Source organism: Bombus vancouverensis, chromosome 9, assembly GCF_051014615.1.
Source record: "Bombus vancouverensis nearcticus chromosome 9, iyBomVanc1_principal, whole genome shotgun sequence".
Lineage (NCBI taxonomy): Eukaryota > Metazoa > Arthropoda > Insecta > Hymenoptera > Apidae > Bombus > Bombus vancouverensis.
Genome location: NC_134919.1, coordinates 15,488,323 through 15,508,156, shown reverse-complemented (window position 1 = coordinate 15,508,156; position 19,834 = coordinate 15,488,323). Strand labels below are relative to the sequence as shown.

Below are 19,834 nucleotides of genomic sequence, written 5' to 3'. Positions count from 1 at the left end.
ATAGAAGGAGAATCTCTTCGCGCGGTAATTGAATAGTCGTTATAAAAAAAAAACAGTCAGTTTTTAAAACCAGTTCATTTTTATTAACAAACTTGTTACTTTTATGCAAGGGAAATTTGTAATATCGGTGACTTACAGCTTCTAACTTGTTTTATTCGTTTAATGGAGGAATTTTTCAAGGCTGTTTGAAGCTACGATGCAAATTTCTTGGAATCGTACGAATAATGTTAATCGAATTTGACAGCGAGTGAAAAAGTTAAAATTGAAATCGAAAACAGTCGGAAATAATACAAAATAACTGATAGATTATTGGAAAAATTAGAAAGCGATAAAATAAAACGATTTATTACCAGTAGATACATAGGATTTACTGTGCTACAGATGGTCAATTTCATTTCTTCGAGTACAATCAATTACGAGAAAGTAAATCAGACGGAATTACGGTGTTTGGATTGAAAAAGTTGAAACGGAGTCGGAGAACAATGATTCTTCGACACCCGGTGCACTTCAATTGTACCAGATCGAAGGCCATCTTCGCAGACACCGGTTCCAGTGTCTAGAAAGTTTCCTGTCAGCCGACCATCGATACACTTTCGATCCTCTCGGCTTTACTTCGTCGCGGCGAATCTCCTGCTGTAATTAGCTGAATCCTCTTCGACCAGCTCGAGGATGTTCAACGTTCCTTGAGAAAATCGGTGTTTCGGTTGTTGGTCTGGTAAACTGCAGATACACTGGATCGTGGTATTTAAACGTTTTATAACATTACGAGGTGCTCAATAATAATCACACAGCCGTAAATTACATAGCGTAAATTAAATAAGAAGAATGCAAATCGTATGGAACGATCAATTACAAATTATATTAGAACAGTTACGATCTTACGATTCATCGAATCGTATATTTCTTTTATTCGATTCTCGCTTCGCGCGTTGCGTGCTTCGAAAATCCAAAGATACACGCGGAATGGAAAAAGCTCAAGAGATTACATCGTAAAAATCACCATAAAATTCTGAATAATAAATTCGTCTACCCTTTAATCCCGCCATTCGATATTTCAACGAACTGGAATTAATTTCACCGGAAACTCGCAACTCGAGTAAGTCTGTTCGTCATTCTGCGAGAAAAAGCGCGACAGTGAAGGAAAGATATAGGGAAAAAAAGAAGAAAAAGAAAAAAAAAAAAGAGAGAGAGTACTAAAGGCGAGTGAATTTTCAGGCGAGTGAACGCCTATCGCGTCGCTACGGTCCATCGACGTGGAAGAAAGTCGAACGCACCGCGGCCGAGGGTGGAAGAGGAACGCGCGAGGAGCCGATAAATCCTTCGTTCAATCAAGTTAAAACGATGCTAAATTATTTGGAAGGACATAACGGTGCTAAAAGTCGAGGCCTTAAGAATGGTGTACGTGTGTACAATCGTTTCGTGGGATTATATTTTTCCGTGTTTGGGGATGGCAAGAAATGTTCTTCCGCGGCAGAGAGCGCGCTCCTTTATGTCGTCGCCTTAGGCCTCGGTCACACGGAAATTTTTTAATTCGGCACACTGCTGTTCTTGTATCTTGATATAATTATGTCTACGTAATTAACATACTGTATCTTTATTTGCTTTCAGGATCAGATACGATATGTATTTTTATCAACCTATTTATCTCATTTATATCACCCAGGCAATCTTTAATTTCGAAAAGGAAATTATAACGAAGAAAATTATCGGTACGTGAAAATAATGAATTATACATTTTATGAAAATGCGTTATTCGTCACGGATGACAGAACCAACGCTCGTGTGACCGCAGCCTTAAAGGCGAAGCCTTTAACTGCGGAGGTGGTCAACCCTCGAGCGACTCGAGTATCGCGAATTCTCGCTGAAAGGGCCCGGAGAAATTGCGTTCTAGCTCGCAATTTAGTTGGTCCTCCGTTTTTTTCCTTTTTCTTCTGGAGTAGTCTGATATCATAGTTGAGGAGATATAATTCTGGTGGTTGTACGAGGCGAATAATACAGGGAGAAACTTTTTTCTTTGCTTGTGAAAATTATTATGTCTTCCCTCTGTATTCTTCGTTTCTCAACCCTCGATTACCGATGTTATAATATTATTAGCAAAATCTTCGCATAATTAAAGAAACACTTTTCTACAACTGTAAAATGTATTCTATTAAAAAACCATTGATACGTACGATGCGTCATTTTTATGTAATGTGCTCAAAAATATCCCGACACGTACTTATTTTGTTGCGAGATGTACTTTAATTGTAAAATTACGTTTTACGTTTTTATTCGAGTCTCGCTGCTTTACGATTGCCTGCAAGATTATGAATTTTCATAAATATCCCCGCTCTACTAATCACGTAGTAGCATTAGATCAATACTGGTGTTTTTTTCCTTCTTTTTGTATTTTCGTCAGTAAATTGCAATTTTCCAAAGGTTTTCGTATCGCCTAAAAATAATTATGCAAAATGTATCGATCGTGTATCACGTAGAAATGTGAAAGATCTGTTACAAAATTCTTTCGTTGGTCGGTTGTGTCGTCTGTGGGACAAAAGTGGCACGAAATCATTTTTGTTTGGACTCAGATGTTGCTATGGAAATTGAACGATGGGTCGGCGGCACGTTCGTATCGATTCCCAGGCACGAGTACACGTCTCGTGTACTCGTGGCTGCACATTCGTGTTAAAGTTCAGTTCACTCACCTGCTCTGATCGTAAGAAGGTTGCTTACGATCGTACGTGTGACGAAATCGTGTGTCCGAGCGCTGAATTACGGAAATTAATTTTACACCGCTAATTATTCAAACTCGTCTTTGTTCGCGAAAATGTATAGACGTCACAAACAACGTTCGAAATACTCTCCAACTCGTTATTTTGAATTAGAACATTTCGAAGATTAATAACGCTATTTTTAAATTTAAAAAAGGTGGAAATTTTCAATGAGAAATATTAAAGATGTCATAAAGAATCAACGACATCTTCATAATTCCATTTTAAACGTTCCAAATACTAAAAATACCATTGTTTCAAAATAAAAATAAAAGACAGAAGACTGTTTAACTGTTTAGAATAATGTTATAAACAGTGTGTGAAATTTCTTCGAATCTCATAATTCCATTGCAAACATTTGACAGATTAATAATACTATCGCGTGGATATAAAAATTAAAAGAAACATTATATTATCTATTCCATGGAAACAATACCGGAACGTGGAATCGAACGGAGCCAAGGATTTTCAGAAAAATGGTCGCTCGGTAGTATCGATCGGTTCTCTGTCGGATCGGTAATAAAAAGGCGCTGACAGTTCGTTCTCGTTCTCCTCTCTTTTTACGTTATTCTCGGAATCGCGTCAAGTGTATCGTGTAAAGTGCAATTCAGAGTCGCGTGTGCGTCATTCGTGTGAAATTAGCGTCGTTGTTATGCGAGTCGTCGAAACGTTGGTAGTCGCTGTTTGACAGTGTTTATAGTTGTAGAAAGGAAATCGAGCGGTATCGCGGCGTTATCGTCTGTCAGAAAACGGAAGTTGCTGTTATCTTCGCGCGAAGACGAGAGGAAACAGCGTTCTCCGGTGAGTGACCGGGTTCCAGTGGTTTTTACTAAATCGATCGCGCTTCTCGTATACCTTGACACCCGGTATGTAATCATTTCTCTTATTAAAATCTAATAAATTTGCTTGCGTATCAATATCCTCTAAAGGATTTCTCGAATCAACGGGATATTGAAATAATCCCACAACGTAGAGAGGATTAAAATGTTCGTATTGGCAATCTAAGAGCAGGAAGCTTTTGGAAGCGCTATCGTTCGGTGTAAATAATATGAATTATACCGAAGAAAAGATAAATAAACAAACAGAATGTTTATAATTCCTCTCTGTTGATTAATTCTACTTCTTTTTTTGTTAACATTTTTATTCGGACGAAGGCCAGTTATCGATAAGTGTGGAAGAAATTTGTCAAAAAATGACTTCCTTTAAAATTCATCTTACAACAGCTACCATGTCCGAAATTCGTTCTCCGTGTAGAATAAAAAATCCCTTCGTTTAAAATCAATTAATCTTCCGTCGTATCACTGTTCTGTGGAAAAAAGTCACAAATGTTAATTTTTAATTGCCAATCATTATATATTGCCAAATATCTTCTTGCTTATCTCTTGCTAAGGTTACCAATAATTAGTAGATATTCGTTGGTAACATAAGAAGGCTTAATTGTAAAACTTATGCATTTTGTTAAGCAAGTTATTAAAGTATATATAAGTACATGTAAATTTCACAGTTAATGTTTTTGTGCTTCGCAAGAAACTACAGGAAAAACTTTAGCCGTCGATAATGATTATCGGTAACCAAAATAAAATTCGGGTCATCGATAATGGTTACTGGTAACCAAACAAAATTCCTGGCTATTTATAACCGGTTACTGATAACCAAAATTAAATTTCCCTCGATAACAACTACTGGCAATGAAAACAATTTTAATCATTTGTAATGGTTATCCGTAAGCAAAATTTCTTAATTAAAAATATTAACTCGTACACCGGAACCTTTACAATTCATCTTACAACAGCTACGATGTCCGAAATTCGTTCTCCATGTAGAATAAAAATTCCCTTCGTTTAAAATCAATTAATCTTCTGTCGCATCGCTGTTCTACGAAAAAAGGCCACAAGGCGTAACTATTACAAACGAACCGGCCCTCGGTTGAAACCATAATCGACACGGTAGAACGGAACGAGATACGGGATTAAATCGGAGATGGTGAAAAATCGTGGTGGAGAGAGGCGGCTTAACACTAACAACCGTTTCGCGCGTGCATCATTCCGAGCAAATATCGCCATCAAATCGAGCATCGCGTCAACAATTTTTCCATCCCCTCGTATTTCAGCCGGTAGTCGGCCGATTAATTCTTTTCCCGGCCACGAATAGCCCCAGGCGCGATTAATTAATTCCGTCGGTTGTGAACGCATGCCGGCAGAGCTGGAAAACACGGCAATTTCGTCGGCTTGGGATCGATCGTTGGAAACGTGTGCGTGCAACCGATTCCGATAACGAAGATGATAACGAGAACAGCGTTCAACTAGCCCGATCGAGGATAGTTTCCAGTTACATCGTTGAAAATCCACGAATAAACGTTTTCGATCGATCCGCGACGATTGATCTGTCCACCGACTCGGTTTTTGGTCAGAATTCCTTTTGGGAGGTGGCGGCTGAAAATTATTAGGTTGACCGAAATGTTTCTTTCGTTTTATAAGGAAATAATAGACGCGCAATGTCTTTTGTTTTATATTAATTTATTGAATTATAATAATTGGGCGTAATAATAGTAATAGAACGAAATGGGCCATACCTAAGTCAATAGAATAATATAAAACAGAAATTGTTGTTCGTCTATTATCAGCTTATAAAACGAAAGAAACTTTTCGGACAACCTAATACATCTGCTAAGTTGCGGTTTCTACGATTTTAATCCTGTTATGCTTATGACAGTATATCGCGTACGATGGTTTTCATTTTGTGTTAATCGTGTAACGATCGGATATGCATGTTTATGCATGGTTGATAAATCTGCATGAAATACTGTTTAATTTCCTGTGCAGGATAAACGAGCCTCTCAAACGCCAGACTGATGATAACTTTGTATTCAGTTTTTCATTTCTTTTTATCCATATATGTATATGTCACATTCTATCGTCCGATATAAGAAGATTAATATTTACATCGGATTTGATTATGAAATATAATTTGAGAAAAATTAATTTAATATTGCTATTAATTTTCTTTTAATATCACGTAGCTTAGTTAGAGCAAATAAATCAGTTTCTTTCTTTTTATCCATATGTATATAATTATTAAATATAATATAATTATATATATAATTAATGTCCCTTTTTTAATTGCAAGAAATGTCTTCCTTTCAAGAAATATTTCCACAAGTTCGTTAGTGAAACAAAATGTATTCAGATATCACCTCTTGCCTTTATTTTTCAATTTTAGTCATTCGAACTTCTGAACTTGCGGAAATATCAAAAAATTGGGAATACCTGTGTTTGGAAATGGGGAATAATTATTTTAATTTTCAGATATATTCTGAAATGAGTGATAAAGTTTGATACGCTATCGATGAATCAACGTACGTTATCGCCTCACGTTTACTATTTTTCTAGCGATATCCACTTTACAGCAGACGCTGATAATAATTAAACGATTACCGAGGCTAGATCGTTTCGTATTAAAATTGGAATTTGAATTGTGGAAAATACAGATATAAAGTTTGTTCTTTGTATCTGTCGTCCGTAAATGAAACTAGCGTGAGTTAAAGCAATTGCGATGTCACTGCATGCTTGAAAAATAATTGAACGTGGAATGGAATAAAATAGAATCGCGTGAAAAACGAAGAACTGCTGTTTAATCTGATTCTGTGAAAAAAAAGGGGTACGCACGATGGCTTGCAGAAAATTCGATACGAATGAACGCAGCGTGTTTGATTACATGGAAAACGTGACGAAGTATTTGCTAGAAATTAGTCGTAAGAATGACATAAGCGACGAAGATTTTGCCAGCAACTAGACCGACAATAAGATCTCAAGGTTTGATCACTTGTCATAACTTCCTCTTCAATTAATACACACGATATCAAACTTTATCCACACAAGTTGAATAAAAATGAAACACAAAAATCAAGTTTTCTTATAAAAGCCAAGATGTCGAGACTTCCTCTTCAATTAACACACGATATCAAACCTTATCCACACAACTTGAATAAAAGTGAAACACAAAAATCAAGTTTTCTTATAAATGCCAAGATGTCGAGACTTCCTCTTCAATTAACACACGATATCAAACCTTATCCACACAACTTGAATAAAAGTGAAACATCAGAAAACAAGTTCTCTTATAAAAGCCAAGATGTTGAGACTTCATCGCGTACCCCGACTTTCTATTTGATTAACGCGCACAATATCGTGTCTTATCCGAATTTCACTTTGTTCGAACTTTATTTATTTCTTTTAAATCGGCTCTCCCGCTATTTTTTCACGATCATAGACAAAATTAGTACCTCCACCGCAGAGTTAAACGTCCGTAACCAGCATCGTTCAGGATCAATTCCTCGATAATCGAGATTCTCGTCACGCGCGCTGGATCTCGTACAGCTCATAGATTCACCTTCTCTGAAGTCTGTTTCTTTCCTCGCAGCTGCGTCTTCGTTACTCGCGCTGCACTGGCGTACGAAGACACGCGTGTACGTTACTGTATAATATATGTACACTCGGGAATATACTCTTCATCTTCTTCTCTTTTTCATTCTCTGGTTGTCTTATCATCCTTGGTGTCGTGTGTTCGTGGACACACAGAGGCTGGCAAATAAATGGTGGCCACGAGAAGCACGTAACATTGCCGATCGAGTGCAGCTGTCGTTGCACACCGTGTGTACCGATAGTTTCGAATCGCAGGTGGGCAATCATAGGGTATTTTTGAGTCGGGCGCTCGACAGGGGCTGTCTATCTTGCTTCGATCAGATTGTGATAGAAAAAGTAGCGTTTTGTTTCAAGATTTCATCGTGCTTGGAGCCTGAGGGTTTGATTTCAGCAGAGGGATAGGGTCGGTTCGTCTCGTGATTTCTATCGTTTGAACTGTATGGCGTTCTTTTTCTTTGCTTTGGGTCACGTGGAATAGGTGGGTCGATACTTTTTGTCGAAAGAACAGGAAAAAGAGGGATCGCGTTGGTTATGCTATCTTTGCGTATAAAATTTCAATTTCAAATTTCATTCAAATTCCATTGATTTCGGTATTCAATAATTCAGCATTTCGTACAGTTTCAAAGAACGAGAAAGATTACGGACACCCTGTGAATTCTATTCTATCGTGATATTACCTCTTACCATTTCTCGCTACCCCATATTTCATCTTTTTTCGGTAGAACGTACGACACGACACACGAAGATTAAGAAAAAAATTCCAAACCGAAGAATCATCTCGATCCCTGTTTCTACCCTCTGAAATCCTCTTGGTTGACCTTCGATCTCTTCCATTCGAGACACCCTATAAACGATCCGCTTCCGGTTCGTCGTGTCCTTATTAAACGAATCTTCTCAGCGGCGCGCCGAACATTCGACTTTTGCGGCGACAAGAGTCGTCAACCGGACGCGCGTGTTCTACGTTTATTTGCACGGGTTGGACTATGTGCGTGCATCGTCTATTACGATAACGAGCAGCCAACACCAGGACCCGCTTAATTGTCGTTTGTGCTACCTAATCGTTGTCGTACTCTCTTTACTAGTGGCTACGAGCTGATATAAACACGGGGCGAAAACAAGCAACTACAGCGCGTTACATGCGAATACGATTGCGGATTCAGTTTCCCTCGGGAAAATTTTGAGTAGAAATTGAACGAGCACGATTGATCTATTTAGTCGTATTTTATTTTATTGACAACTAAGTGATTGCGGATTTTGTCACTAGGTGGTATTGATACCACCAATAAATTATATTAGGTGGTCCGAAAAGTTTCTTTCGTTTTATAAGGAAATAATAGACGCACAATATCCTGTTTTATATTTGTTTATTGAATTACGCACGAACATAATAATAGAAATAGAACGAAATGGATCATACCTAATTCGATAAAATAATATAAAACAGAAATTGTCGTTCATCTATTATCATCTATTATCGAACGAAAGAAGCTTTTCGGACAGCCTAATAGAAGAAGAAGAATATTTATTTATACTACTCGTCACGTGTTTATTTATCGTAATATTAGCGAGGCTTTCACGTTAATCTCCGAAATAAACTGAAGAATGAACGACTTTGTTACACGATGTAATTGCTATATCATACAACTATAACATAGTTCAATGTTTCGCATTAGTTCGCAATCTTCCTGTCAGTAATTAGTTCTAATGATCGCATCGGAACAGAAAAATCATAATTCATCGTTAAGCTAACTAGGAACGAAGGAAATAGGGTTAACCCCATCGCGTGACAACCCTCCGAAGTCAGGACATTGATCCTACAGTTGATGGATCGTTGATTAATCGACTACATAACAGAATACTGCTACGCAGTATATTCTCGAGTTCCCTGTACGAAGTTAGGCAATTCCTCTGGGACCTGGGACAGCGATCGTATATGGGCTTCCCAAATTCTTTGTCCCGCGTATCCACGCCGTGGCAGGCAGCGTATGGACAGAATAAAATATGAAGTAATCTATGTGTATGGGTGCGTTATGCAAGCTAACAGACCATTGGACGTAAGACATACATCGTCGGCTATCTCGAGCGGTGATCTGAATGACTGTGTTCTGCTTTGCTTGCTTCTACCGGGTAGGCACGCAGAGTTCGCTAGCGATAGCTTCGATCCATTAAACGTGAATCATTCGAATGCGTTATCTAGAGCAGAGTATTCTAGAGAAAAGATAAGCGTTTTTGCTTGCTATTCGAATGCTTGGATACGCAAATGTTCGAATTTAAGATTGACAAATATAAAAATTATGATTCGCACTTTCGAACAGAAAAATTTCAACTCAAACCTTCCAGTATAAAAATTCAGATCGAAGCTTTTAAAAGTTAAGATTATAAAATTAGTTTGACACCGTAGCGCGATAATTATTCGCGAATTTTCTTATTAACAACGTCGTTCAAACTCTTCTATGTACTTTCCTATTGATCCATTTTCTTCTCTTTTCTTCGCGCAATGGTATCTCGATTTCTACACCTTGTCACGCGTCACACCTGAGACACCGCCGTACTTTCCAGCTCTTGTACATCGACAAACTTGTTCTATCGTCCAACGAACGAACCTTCTCGCGTAAATCGCGAAACCCATTCGCACGAATCGAAATGTTCAAATATTCCGAGCGATAATATGCATTCGAAAGAGCCGAACTTCGTTAACCTATTCGACTACAAGATACGAGGCTCGAACAGTCTAAATCCTGCAAAGGCAACAAAATCCGGTTTCGTCAAAATGCCACCAGACGTAAATCAAACAAAGTCTATTCATACGTTGTAAACACACGGCCACGCTTACGTAGTACGAAAGTTGCGAGCTTTCGTGGAAAGTTTCGCGTTATTCCGGGCGTACTCGATGAATTTAATTAAACAAAGACCGGAATCGAATGAAACGCCACGACAACGGTACAACGTGTTGCACGACGTCGACGACAGCGGCCGGTGCTGATTGGATCTAATCCGTTTAATTCGGGGAATGAGTTTCAGCGGACCATTTTAATTCGAGCCGTCGTCGTGTCGCGTTTGCTCTTCTTCTGCGAGTTCCGCGACGCGAAGGGGAATTGGCAAGCCTGCTCGCGCCGCGAGGCCAGCCATCGTGTTCGCAGTTTAACGATCGCGCCGGGAGCCCCGCAGAGTTTCCACGCGTTACGGTTATTAGGGACCCCGTGTGGGTCGCGTTGTCTCGAACGCATACATCCGAGAATTCGCTCGAGAATCTCTCGATGATCGTAAGTTGTTACCAGTTGGAAGGGGAAAGCGAGGAAAGGAGATCGTCGACAGGGAACGTCTTAGCCTGGGAACACGAACGCTATGATCTAATCATGGAGATGGAGAACTGGTGGAGGAAAGAATTGGTAGAAGATTCGAGTTCTATATGTTTATGTACTTCTATACAGCGGCTCGCGAATGTTTTTACAAATTTCTATGAAATATTTCTACATATTTGTGATCGCGAATATCGGTATTCGTATGTTTCGGAGTGGCGCGAGTCGATAGGAAGTTTCTCTATTTGGGCAAGTTCTATTTCAAGTAGCTCTAAATTAGACCAAAGCCCGATTCAGTGTATGGTAGCTAATGTTCCTGTCCACTCTAATTCGTCTTCAACTGCTTCGAATGACTATAGTTTCTGAGAAGTTGCTCCCGAATGGTCTAACTTGCTCTGACTCGCGTCATATCTTCTCAGGTCATATAGACCCGACGTGCATAGCTAACTTTCCTTCGAGATCCAGCTAACCAGCGTAGAAACTTTAGCAAGAAGTTAAAAAGTCGAAATTAAGAAAAGAGTGAAAAATTCCAGCAATCTACTTGAGAAATTTAACAAGTAATTTGGAGACAACTGGGAGACAAAGTCAATTAACGAAGCATTTGGAAATGAAAATTAATACGAAGATACAAAGGCGACGAAGTTTATCGATCCAATCTTATTTCCAATCTAATCTGAACGAAGCAACGAATAATTAACAAATAGAAATTGTTAAAGCATAGAGTTGAAGGAGTTTCCTCGTCGATGCAAACCTAAATTTAATTCGAACGTAATCGGAATTAAGCTACGAAAATTTCCAAAATAGAAGCTCGTGCGAGAATTTGCATAAAGTGAAGAAAGTTTACTTGTCAACTGTAACCCAAACTGACTGAACCCAAGCAAACTGAAGCTAAAACTAACCCAAATGATACAGCGAAGAGTCAGAAAATGGAAATTAACAAGCAAGAAAGTGGCCCGAGTTTACTTGCCCCAGAATCGTGAATTCATATCCAAAAGAATCATAACATGGTCTTTGAGCGAAGTTTCTGCGACCCTGACACGTTTGCAATTTTTAATAAACCCCATCACAGGTATAAAAAGAAGCAGCAACGAAACGGTGTCAATCTATTTCCATCTATTTTCAAGGCGAGAATAAGCCGCTACTTTTCTGCCCCCCTTGCACCCCTGGTACGACCGTGGCCGAGTTACGTACACTGGTGTTCTCTTATTCGCGGTTTTTCTTCTCTCGGTGTGCCCCATGAAAAATGCAGCAACGATTTTCGGGGTCCCCACGTCCGTGACCAAGATCGAGATTCAAGCGTCAGGTCCACCTTTTTTGCATTGTAAGCCGCGCTATCTTCATTTAAGATAGTGCGCAAGACAGCGTTCTGAATGACAATGGACCGGAAGGGTGTCGGTGTTATTTATGCATTCATCCGCGTGTTTTTCCGATCCTTTGTCATCGCACGAGGTTCTTCGGTTTGTTATTTAAATGCATATTTTTTTCCTTTTTTTTTCCTAGAATATAGAAGATGCATCTGGAGTTTGGGACAAATGAGTTGATGAAATGTATCGATCTGTTTAATTCGAGGGTGTCTCTTGTTGTCTTAATTGGTAATTTCAGTTGATTGGTTTTCTGTGTGTATCGGGTTAGGAGGAGGATTGTAAATTATACTTATTACGAGTGGTTTCTGCTTGAGTTATTCTTTTCTTGTGTTTCTCGTTGCTGTATGAAATCTTATAAATATGTATCGCTTAATATCAAAATCAATTCTAGTCGATCGATTTCCTATGTGTATTGGACTGAGAGGAGGACTACAAATTGTATATTGCGATTGCTTTTTCTTTGAATTACTCTCCTCTTCTATTTTTTGTTTTCGTATAAGAACTTGTAAATATTATTTAATATGTGAAAATCATTTGTAACTATCTGCTGATATTCTATAAATTCCTACAAAATTTTCAACGCGAATAGATTCTCTCTACACGATTTGAGTAAAGTTGAAGTATAATTCGAGTAGAATTTCACTGAGCTTTTTAGATTGCAAGAGAATCTGACAATCGATTAATATGCACGTGGCGAGCGAATTATAAAAATTGGATTATTTTGGAAATAATCGTGCGGTATGGTAGAGAGTTCAATGAAAGTTCATCGAACGAGACGTCGATCATTTCTACGGGTTCCATCGGATTTCTAGCGAGAAAGATCGACGAAGGGTTTCCGTTGCTTTGGCGAATCCATCGATTTCCATCGGCTTTGTGAGCAAAGCTTCGACAGCCGGAATATCTAACCGGCGTCCTATGGGGTTCCATGCTTCGTTGCTCGCATGACTCACCCCGAATACACACGAGGATCCGTGTGCAAGCCAAATATTCGCGAATCGAAGGCACACGGTTATGCGTCTCTTGCTTCCGTCGCGCTAAAAGCGTCCGTATTCCACGAAAATCACGTTTTCACCGTTAATATTACCTATTTGTTACTTTCAGCCGAGAATTGGTAAATTCGAAGCGATATTTAGATTTATTTGAAAAGAATTCCCAGATTTGAAGAGAATTTTTGGATTTGGAATGTTAACTGGATATTATTTTTAAAGTAAAATCAACGTTAATTAGTTTAGAAAAGATATTTTTCAACGTAAACTCATAATCTTATCAAATATTAGATCAAATATAAATTTTTGTTTTTATTTAATATTTCACATTCACAATTTGTCCAATTTGGACATTTGGTAGAATTTTTTAGCTGTTTGATTATCATGTGGGTGGCTACCCCCAGAGGAGTACCATCTTCGTGTTTGTTAGGTTATATCCTTTATGTCAAATATAAATGAATCGTGAATCATAAGGGAAAATCTACGATATAATCCAAAAATACCAAATATCACAATTTGGAAAATAAATGTAACCCGATGGAAACAATGAAGAACGTTCACGAGCTCTTTTAAAAACATCAAAAATAGTCTAAAAATACGAAAAGCCCACGGTTAAAGGAAAAGTTAACTTAAAACTGATTAACAAAGGACAAAGAATATTCACAAGCCATCTGTAAACAGAATTACACTTCAAACTCTTGATATTCGACCGACGTGCAACAAAATGATGGAATCGGACAGCGATGGTATAGGAGAGGACACGAATTTTCAAAAGACAACGACGTATCTTGTTATCTGTCAATCGAGTCTCACTGAGGCGGACGGGTATGAAAATTTCAGAAATAGTCTGAGATTTCTGGCACGGGGGATGATGTACCCGTGTCACAGGGGAACTCGATACACGTATCGACAGATCGCGGGGTTGTGGCTGGGGTGAATTGCAATTACATTCTCAGGATGACCCTTTAAGGTCGCGTGTTCAGCGAGGGTTTTGATGATATTTAAATTCCACTTGAAACGATGCATCGTACTCGACTCTGTAACTCGTTATTTCGATGAAGTTTGACGTTAAGTACGAAATATTCCGAAATTATGCTTATTTTTCTACTCTATTTCTTCCTATAGATTTCGAAATAATCGTTAATTGTTATCTAGTACGTAATTTATTTAGCTTTATGTAATTTAAAGTAATGGTTGATAATTGGATAATTTACTTTGCCTGATACTTTGGATTTACTAGCTTATAAATACTTGTAAGCTTATAACGATGAATATTGATGTTGGAGAATGTTGAGAATTACATCGGTTAATCTGTTAACAAGTTGTTCTCTAAGTCATGCGAATGTACGCTGTAATACGCTTCAAAGCTCTTTAGGTTGTTTCAGCCTACTCCTAGTCAGCTTAAGTCGCATCGACTCCCGTTCTACTTTGCTCTAACAACCCCTAGCTTGTGGCTACGCGACATCAGCTTCGTTCTACTTGTGACAGCTCTGGTATCAAACGTTTCGTTACAACCCTCGGTCATTTAATGATATAAATTCAATGTTCTACCAAGGCAAATGTTCTTAAGATCCAACGACTCGTACCAACTCCTTATTTTAATAGTACAATACTGAATTCTCAATCAATATGTATCAATTATGTAGCTTGACACCAATCTCAAATATAGTGACAACGATAAAAATAAAAACGACAAAAATAAAAGAAGATAAAAAAGAATATTCTACTCGCAAGTACACTTCAAACAAGTATCATTCGAATTCTGAATTTCCTCGATCGACCAGAGCCCCTCGACGTGAAAGAAAATGAAAGAAAGTCGGCTCGTTGTGCCTGAATTATAATGCACGCGATGGAAAAATAAAAGGGTAACTCGTGATTGCCACTTGGCTAGCTAGCTACCCCTTTCGCCACTCGGAACCTCCATTCACCACACGACAGGGCTTTAATCGCGCTCGGCTATTGTGCAATGTCGTGTCAACGTCGACAGAGTGGTTCGAGCCGAATTGCATAAATAATGTGGCGAGGTAAGTTCGCTTTCATTCTCGGATCAGTCAGCGGATCGACTTCAAATATGAGAAAGACCTATGAATAATTCCATTTGTGAATCGAAGAGTCAGTATATCGTATCAAAAGGAGATTTAATTTTGAGGTCGAAGTGGAGTTGAAAATCATCTTCCGCTTAAAGGGGATAGAAGAGGACTATCGTTTTTTAGGAAATATTTATTAGGGCGGAAAAGCGTCTTTTTTAGAGAGTTGTTTAAGAGAAGCTTAACACTTTGTGGTTTTTATCTTTTTCTTTCTAATAGTCGAAGCTCAAGGTGCAGCGTTTTTAGCGATTTATCGTGAAAAGTAAAACGCAAAAAGAAATAAATGTCGTTGGTCTCTGTTTTATATCAGAAACAAAGAAGTGTGTATAGGTGGTTTTCTGTAGCAGATGAAAAATATCAAGCACTAAAAATTTATCAAAAAGTGGTAAAACACTGCATCGTATATTAAATAATAAGAAAATTACATTATTGTGAAATGAAAATCATTATTATTTTAAAAATATGATTTTTAAATTAATACGATTTTATTCGATGCAAAAAGACAATTTCTCAATTGATGGAACATCGTGATTCTCTATCATTGTATAATTTCGTATTACTCTCTGAGATCGCGTGATAAAAGTTCTGGCTCCATGAGCTTACACATTCACCAACCAAATACACACAAAGATAGGTAGAGGAAAAAGTGTGAGTTCGCCATAGAAAGGCCTGTTGTGCCCTCGAAACGAGAAAAGGGAGGTTAGTTTATTAGAAAAATCCCCTCTCGACTAAAGTAACAACCCCTTCAAACAGGCTACGTTTTTTTCATAAACGAAAATTGCAGTTGGTCATAAATTACAGTGATCGTGTTGGTAGATGATAGCATCGAGGAAGAGGCTGGTTGCCCGTGAAATCGAGTTTCAGAGATAATTATGTTCGTCTATTTACGTATTTAATTAGCGTTCACCCCTTTGATAGGGTGTGGTATCTTTTATATTTTTCGTCTTGATGTATAAATTATTCTCGCTTTGTTTTTATTTTTTTAATGGAGGGAAAGAAGGGTGGTATTTTAAATATTCTGCTATAATTTCTTTCATCTCTTTCTCTCTTCTCTCTCGCTATTTTTTTCTTTTTTAAACATTCTCAAATATTCTTGTATATAAAGCAAAAGTCAAACGATATTGTTACTTTTCTTATAAAGATTTACAAACGATAATAAAACGTGTTGCAACCACCAACTACCGCCTTTTCACCCCTTTGATAGGGTGTGGTATCTTTTATATTTTTCGTCTTGATGTATAAATTATTCTCGCTTTGTTTTTATTTTTTTAGTGGAGGGATAGAAGGGTGGTATTTTAAATATTCTGCTATAATTTCTTTCATCTCTTTCTCTCTTCTCTCTCTCTCTTTTTTTCTTTTTTAAACATTCTCAAATATTCTTGTATATAAAGCAAAAGTCAAACGATATTGTTACTTTTCTTATAAAGATTTACAAACGATAATAAAACGTGTTGCAACCACCAACTACCGCCTTTTAAGATAAATAGAGAGGCAATAATGGCAGAGATTCCGTAATTGCTTTCGAAAAAACGTGGGAGAAATTGGAAACCGATCACTGATACAGTATATAACGATTTTACCCCCAACGAGGGCAAAGAATTTTGCGTTTTATGTCCGTCACCCCCCTTAAATTTGGTGGCTCGTGTTCCCTGCGACGCGCCACGAAACTTTATCGGACGTCTTCTCCATGTTCAATATTGACTTTGCGAAAGTGCCTCCGAATGGAAACCTTCTAATTTTCCGGACTCCGATTCCATGATGCAATGCAAATACACCAGGCATTCGTTGTACACGCACAAACGGCTGTGTCCTGTGTTCGCGCAAACTTCATTTCTTCCACGATGCTCTCAACATTTTTCCGTCTATTCTTTTCTGTATTTGTTTTCTTTTTTTTATCAAACCTATCGTTCTTTTCGCAAAGAATTTGCTAATACTTTCTGTGTAACTTCTATAGAATTCGATGATCCCTTCGTGGATTATTTGATTTTTTACGAGTTCTTAAGCGGAATGAAGCATAGTATAGATTTTGCTCTTTACCCGACGAACGATATTAAAAATTCCCTTTCGCCAATACATCGTATAAATATTCCATTTCCTTTTGTAATTTCAACGAAAGTAGAAAATAACACGTAATCTCAGCGTAAACATCGACGTTAGTAGACGCGAATTATCGCGTAACGTAGCACGACGCCCGGAAGCGGAAACGATCTGTGTTCGATTACGGTGTTCTCGCGGTTCCTGCATGAATTGTGTTATCGCGGAGCAACAGCAGGTCTCGCTGAGGGTACGCGTTTAGGAGCGATTTTACGACGCGGTTTCGCTGTAACATGGCTTCAATTAAGGATTAACGTGATTGCAAATAGCCAGCATCTACCATCCGTATATTATCAATTTCCTGTGACTTCATTATAACCAATTTACTTTAATCCGTAATTAAATTTAATTTATACCGCTCGAGATTTAGTGATCTATGTACATGTTTTAGTGATTTCTTGATACAATATAAGGATATCGCTTTCCATGTGTGCTATGTTAAAGAATTAACATTTAGTTACGAGTTATCATCTTTCGGCATTGCAATTCGTGTCACTTGGTAAAATTGACGATTGCCAGAAAGATTTATGTTACACGTTAATTCTTTTCAATGATAGACACGTTACTACGATTCACGCTATTTTATTCCAGACTTGTTTTATATCACTATCGATTACTCTAACTCATTTCGACACGTCTCGACCAAATCCAGTTCTTTCTCTGCAAATCTTATTCGCCGCTCTTATTTCCAAATTATCATTAAAATACACGCTATGTTACTTCCAATTTTATTTTACTTTCAATTCGCTGTAAATCACGATCAATTAGTCCAACCAGTTCCGACATACGTCAATCAATTGCGAACTCCCTCTTCAACCCTCTACGCCACTTTTATTTTCGTTTCACCCTTTTGTAACTCTTGCTAAGCATCCGCAGTACGTTCGAACGAGTTTGTACTCGAGTTCGAATTTTCATTAAAAATATACAGAGCGATGGTGTTCAGCAGCGGAACACCGGCTGCGTATTCATTAAAGAGTAAAAAGCGATTGATGTAGCGCTGCGAGACGAGGTGTGCACCGACGAGTCTAACCCCTTTTGCTTCTCTTTCAGCTGCTTAATTCCCTGGCGACCGATTTGGACTGCATGCTGAGCGAGCTCTGCACGACCCCGAATTCCTACGAGCGGTGAGTACTTACTTCTTCTTCTTACTTCGTTTCTTCCTTCTCCTCTCTTTCGCCCTCGTCTTGTTCGAGGTCAAGAGCAGGGCTATTGAAGGCGATCGATTCGATAGACCGTGTACACGCCTCTGGGTACTCTCGTTACGCGGTCGTAAAACGTTTCTCAAATAAAAAGGAACTTTGGTCTTCTGACATTTTTCCGGAAGAAATGATAATTTTATCGCTATGAAATTAAATTAAATTCGAATTAGTATTAGTCGTGATTTTGTGGATTATCAGAGGGGAATTTATTCAGAATACGAATGGCAAATTCTAAGAGGATGGAATAATAACGAGATGATTTAAATAGGTACACACATCCAGCACACAGTATTATCTTAATAGTTATGGAACTAATCTACTTCGTAAATAACGCAAATTTATCATTTTCTTCGTGAAATTTCTATTCCTAAAGCGATCTACGCTTTGATCGATTTGATTAATTCGTTCGAACGAGTATGACAAAAATATATATCTCTTTAAGTAAAGAAAAAATGCCAATTATTTTCGAGAAATACAAACAACAGCAAACACCAGTATCCAATAATATGAAACGTTATGAAGATCGTCGTTATCATGATATTAAAATTATTACATATAATACGATATATTATTAAATACGATACGAAATCTCATGAGAAATTAATCACTTTTAACTTCGTCTAAGATATTCGAGGAACACTATAATCAACGTACTGTAGATTCTCAAAGGGGGTGACAACAACCCCTTCGCGTGACCGCGGTTAAATCGTGAATTCCCATAATTTACGATGGAAATCTTGACGCGACGCCTCCGTACTGGTCGCTTATACGCAGAATAATTTCCATATCGTAAGGGCTCCACAATGATCTATGGACGATTTCGCTTACAATATCCACGATGCTATATGGGACACTGAGTATAACGACCACCCCGTTGGATTAAACACGCGCCTAACTTTCGACATTATTGCGCGGCCTCGATTTATATCGCCTTGTTGAATTATCGCTAGAATGTTGGTCAGGTGATGCTGGAATTGCTTGAATATTTCTTTCATATTTAATCACCTTATCTGTGAATTATTTAAGTCCGCTACGCGAATCTCATACTCTTTCTAACCTTCCTTTTTTCCTTGTCATTTTTCTTCCATTAATTTATAGTTACAGCTCGCTGTACTGTCGTGTTAATTCAAGTAAGCGCGTACCTATCTGGTCAGCAGGTGGTTCCGAGAAAAATGACTTTTAATATTTAACGAGCGAGCATCGATTTCGCATACGTCCGAAATATAAACTGTTTATATCTTCGGTTTCCCTTTCAACTTTACACGCCAGTATAAACGACCTCTTGACAGATAATTTAACACAAGAGTTGTGTAAATAAGATACTTCAGATGTCTAAAATAATTGATTAAAATACTGTGAATTTTTCAAATCATTGATTAAAATATTGCGGAGCAAAATAAAATAATAAAAGCGAAATGAAAATATTGTGTAGCAATATGCAATGTCGTGTAACTTCAAAATTTTGTTCAAGTCTTTATCGAGTTATTTTAATAAGAAATACCTTGATAATCCTATCCAGAAAATTTCACAAGGTGACAAATTTTAATAAAAATTTGCTTTAGAAAAACCGCCGTGATATTTATTTTAAATAGCCACTGCAAGAGAAAAGAGGGCCGCTTATTATTCCACGGAAT

General features: G+C 37.9%; 2 protein-coding genes across 9 annotated transcripts in view; one reads left to right on the top strand and one right to left on the bottom strand.

Moving 5' to 3' along the window:
* The window catches only part of spri (Src homology 2 domain-containing protein sprint), a 211,550-nt gene that overhangs the window by 68,479 nt on the left and 123,237 nt on the right, over positions 1-19,834 (top strand). For 4 of the 8 annotated variants that reach the window (XM_076621649.1, XM_076621648.1, XM_033338010.2 and 1 more), the window contains exon 3: positions 18,052-18,125. In XM_076621649.1, coding sequence (XP_076477764.1) covers positions 18,052-18,125 — 74 coding nt within the window. Of the gene's footprint in view, positions 1-3,485; positions 3,617-10,413; positions 10,561-18,051; positions 18,126-19,834 lie in introns of those variants that run through there. The other 4 variants (XM_076621651.1, XM_033338007.2, XM_033338018.2 and 1 more) reach the window with 3 other exon arrangements.
* The window catches only part of Obp5 (odorant binding protein 5), a 77,062-nt gene that overhangs the window by 31,572 nt on the left and 25,656 nt on the right, over positions 1-19,834 (bottom strand). The window lies entirely within an intron of this gene.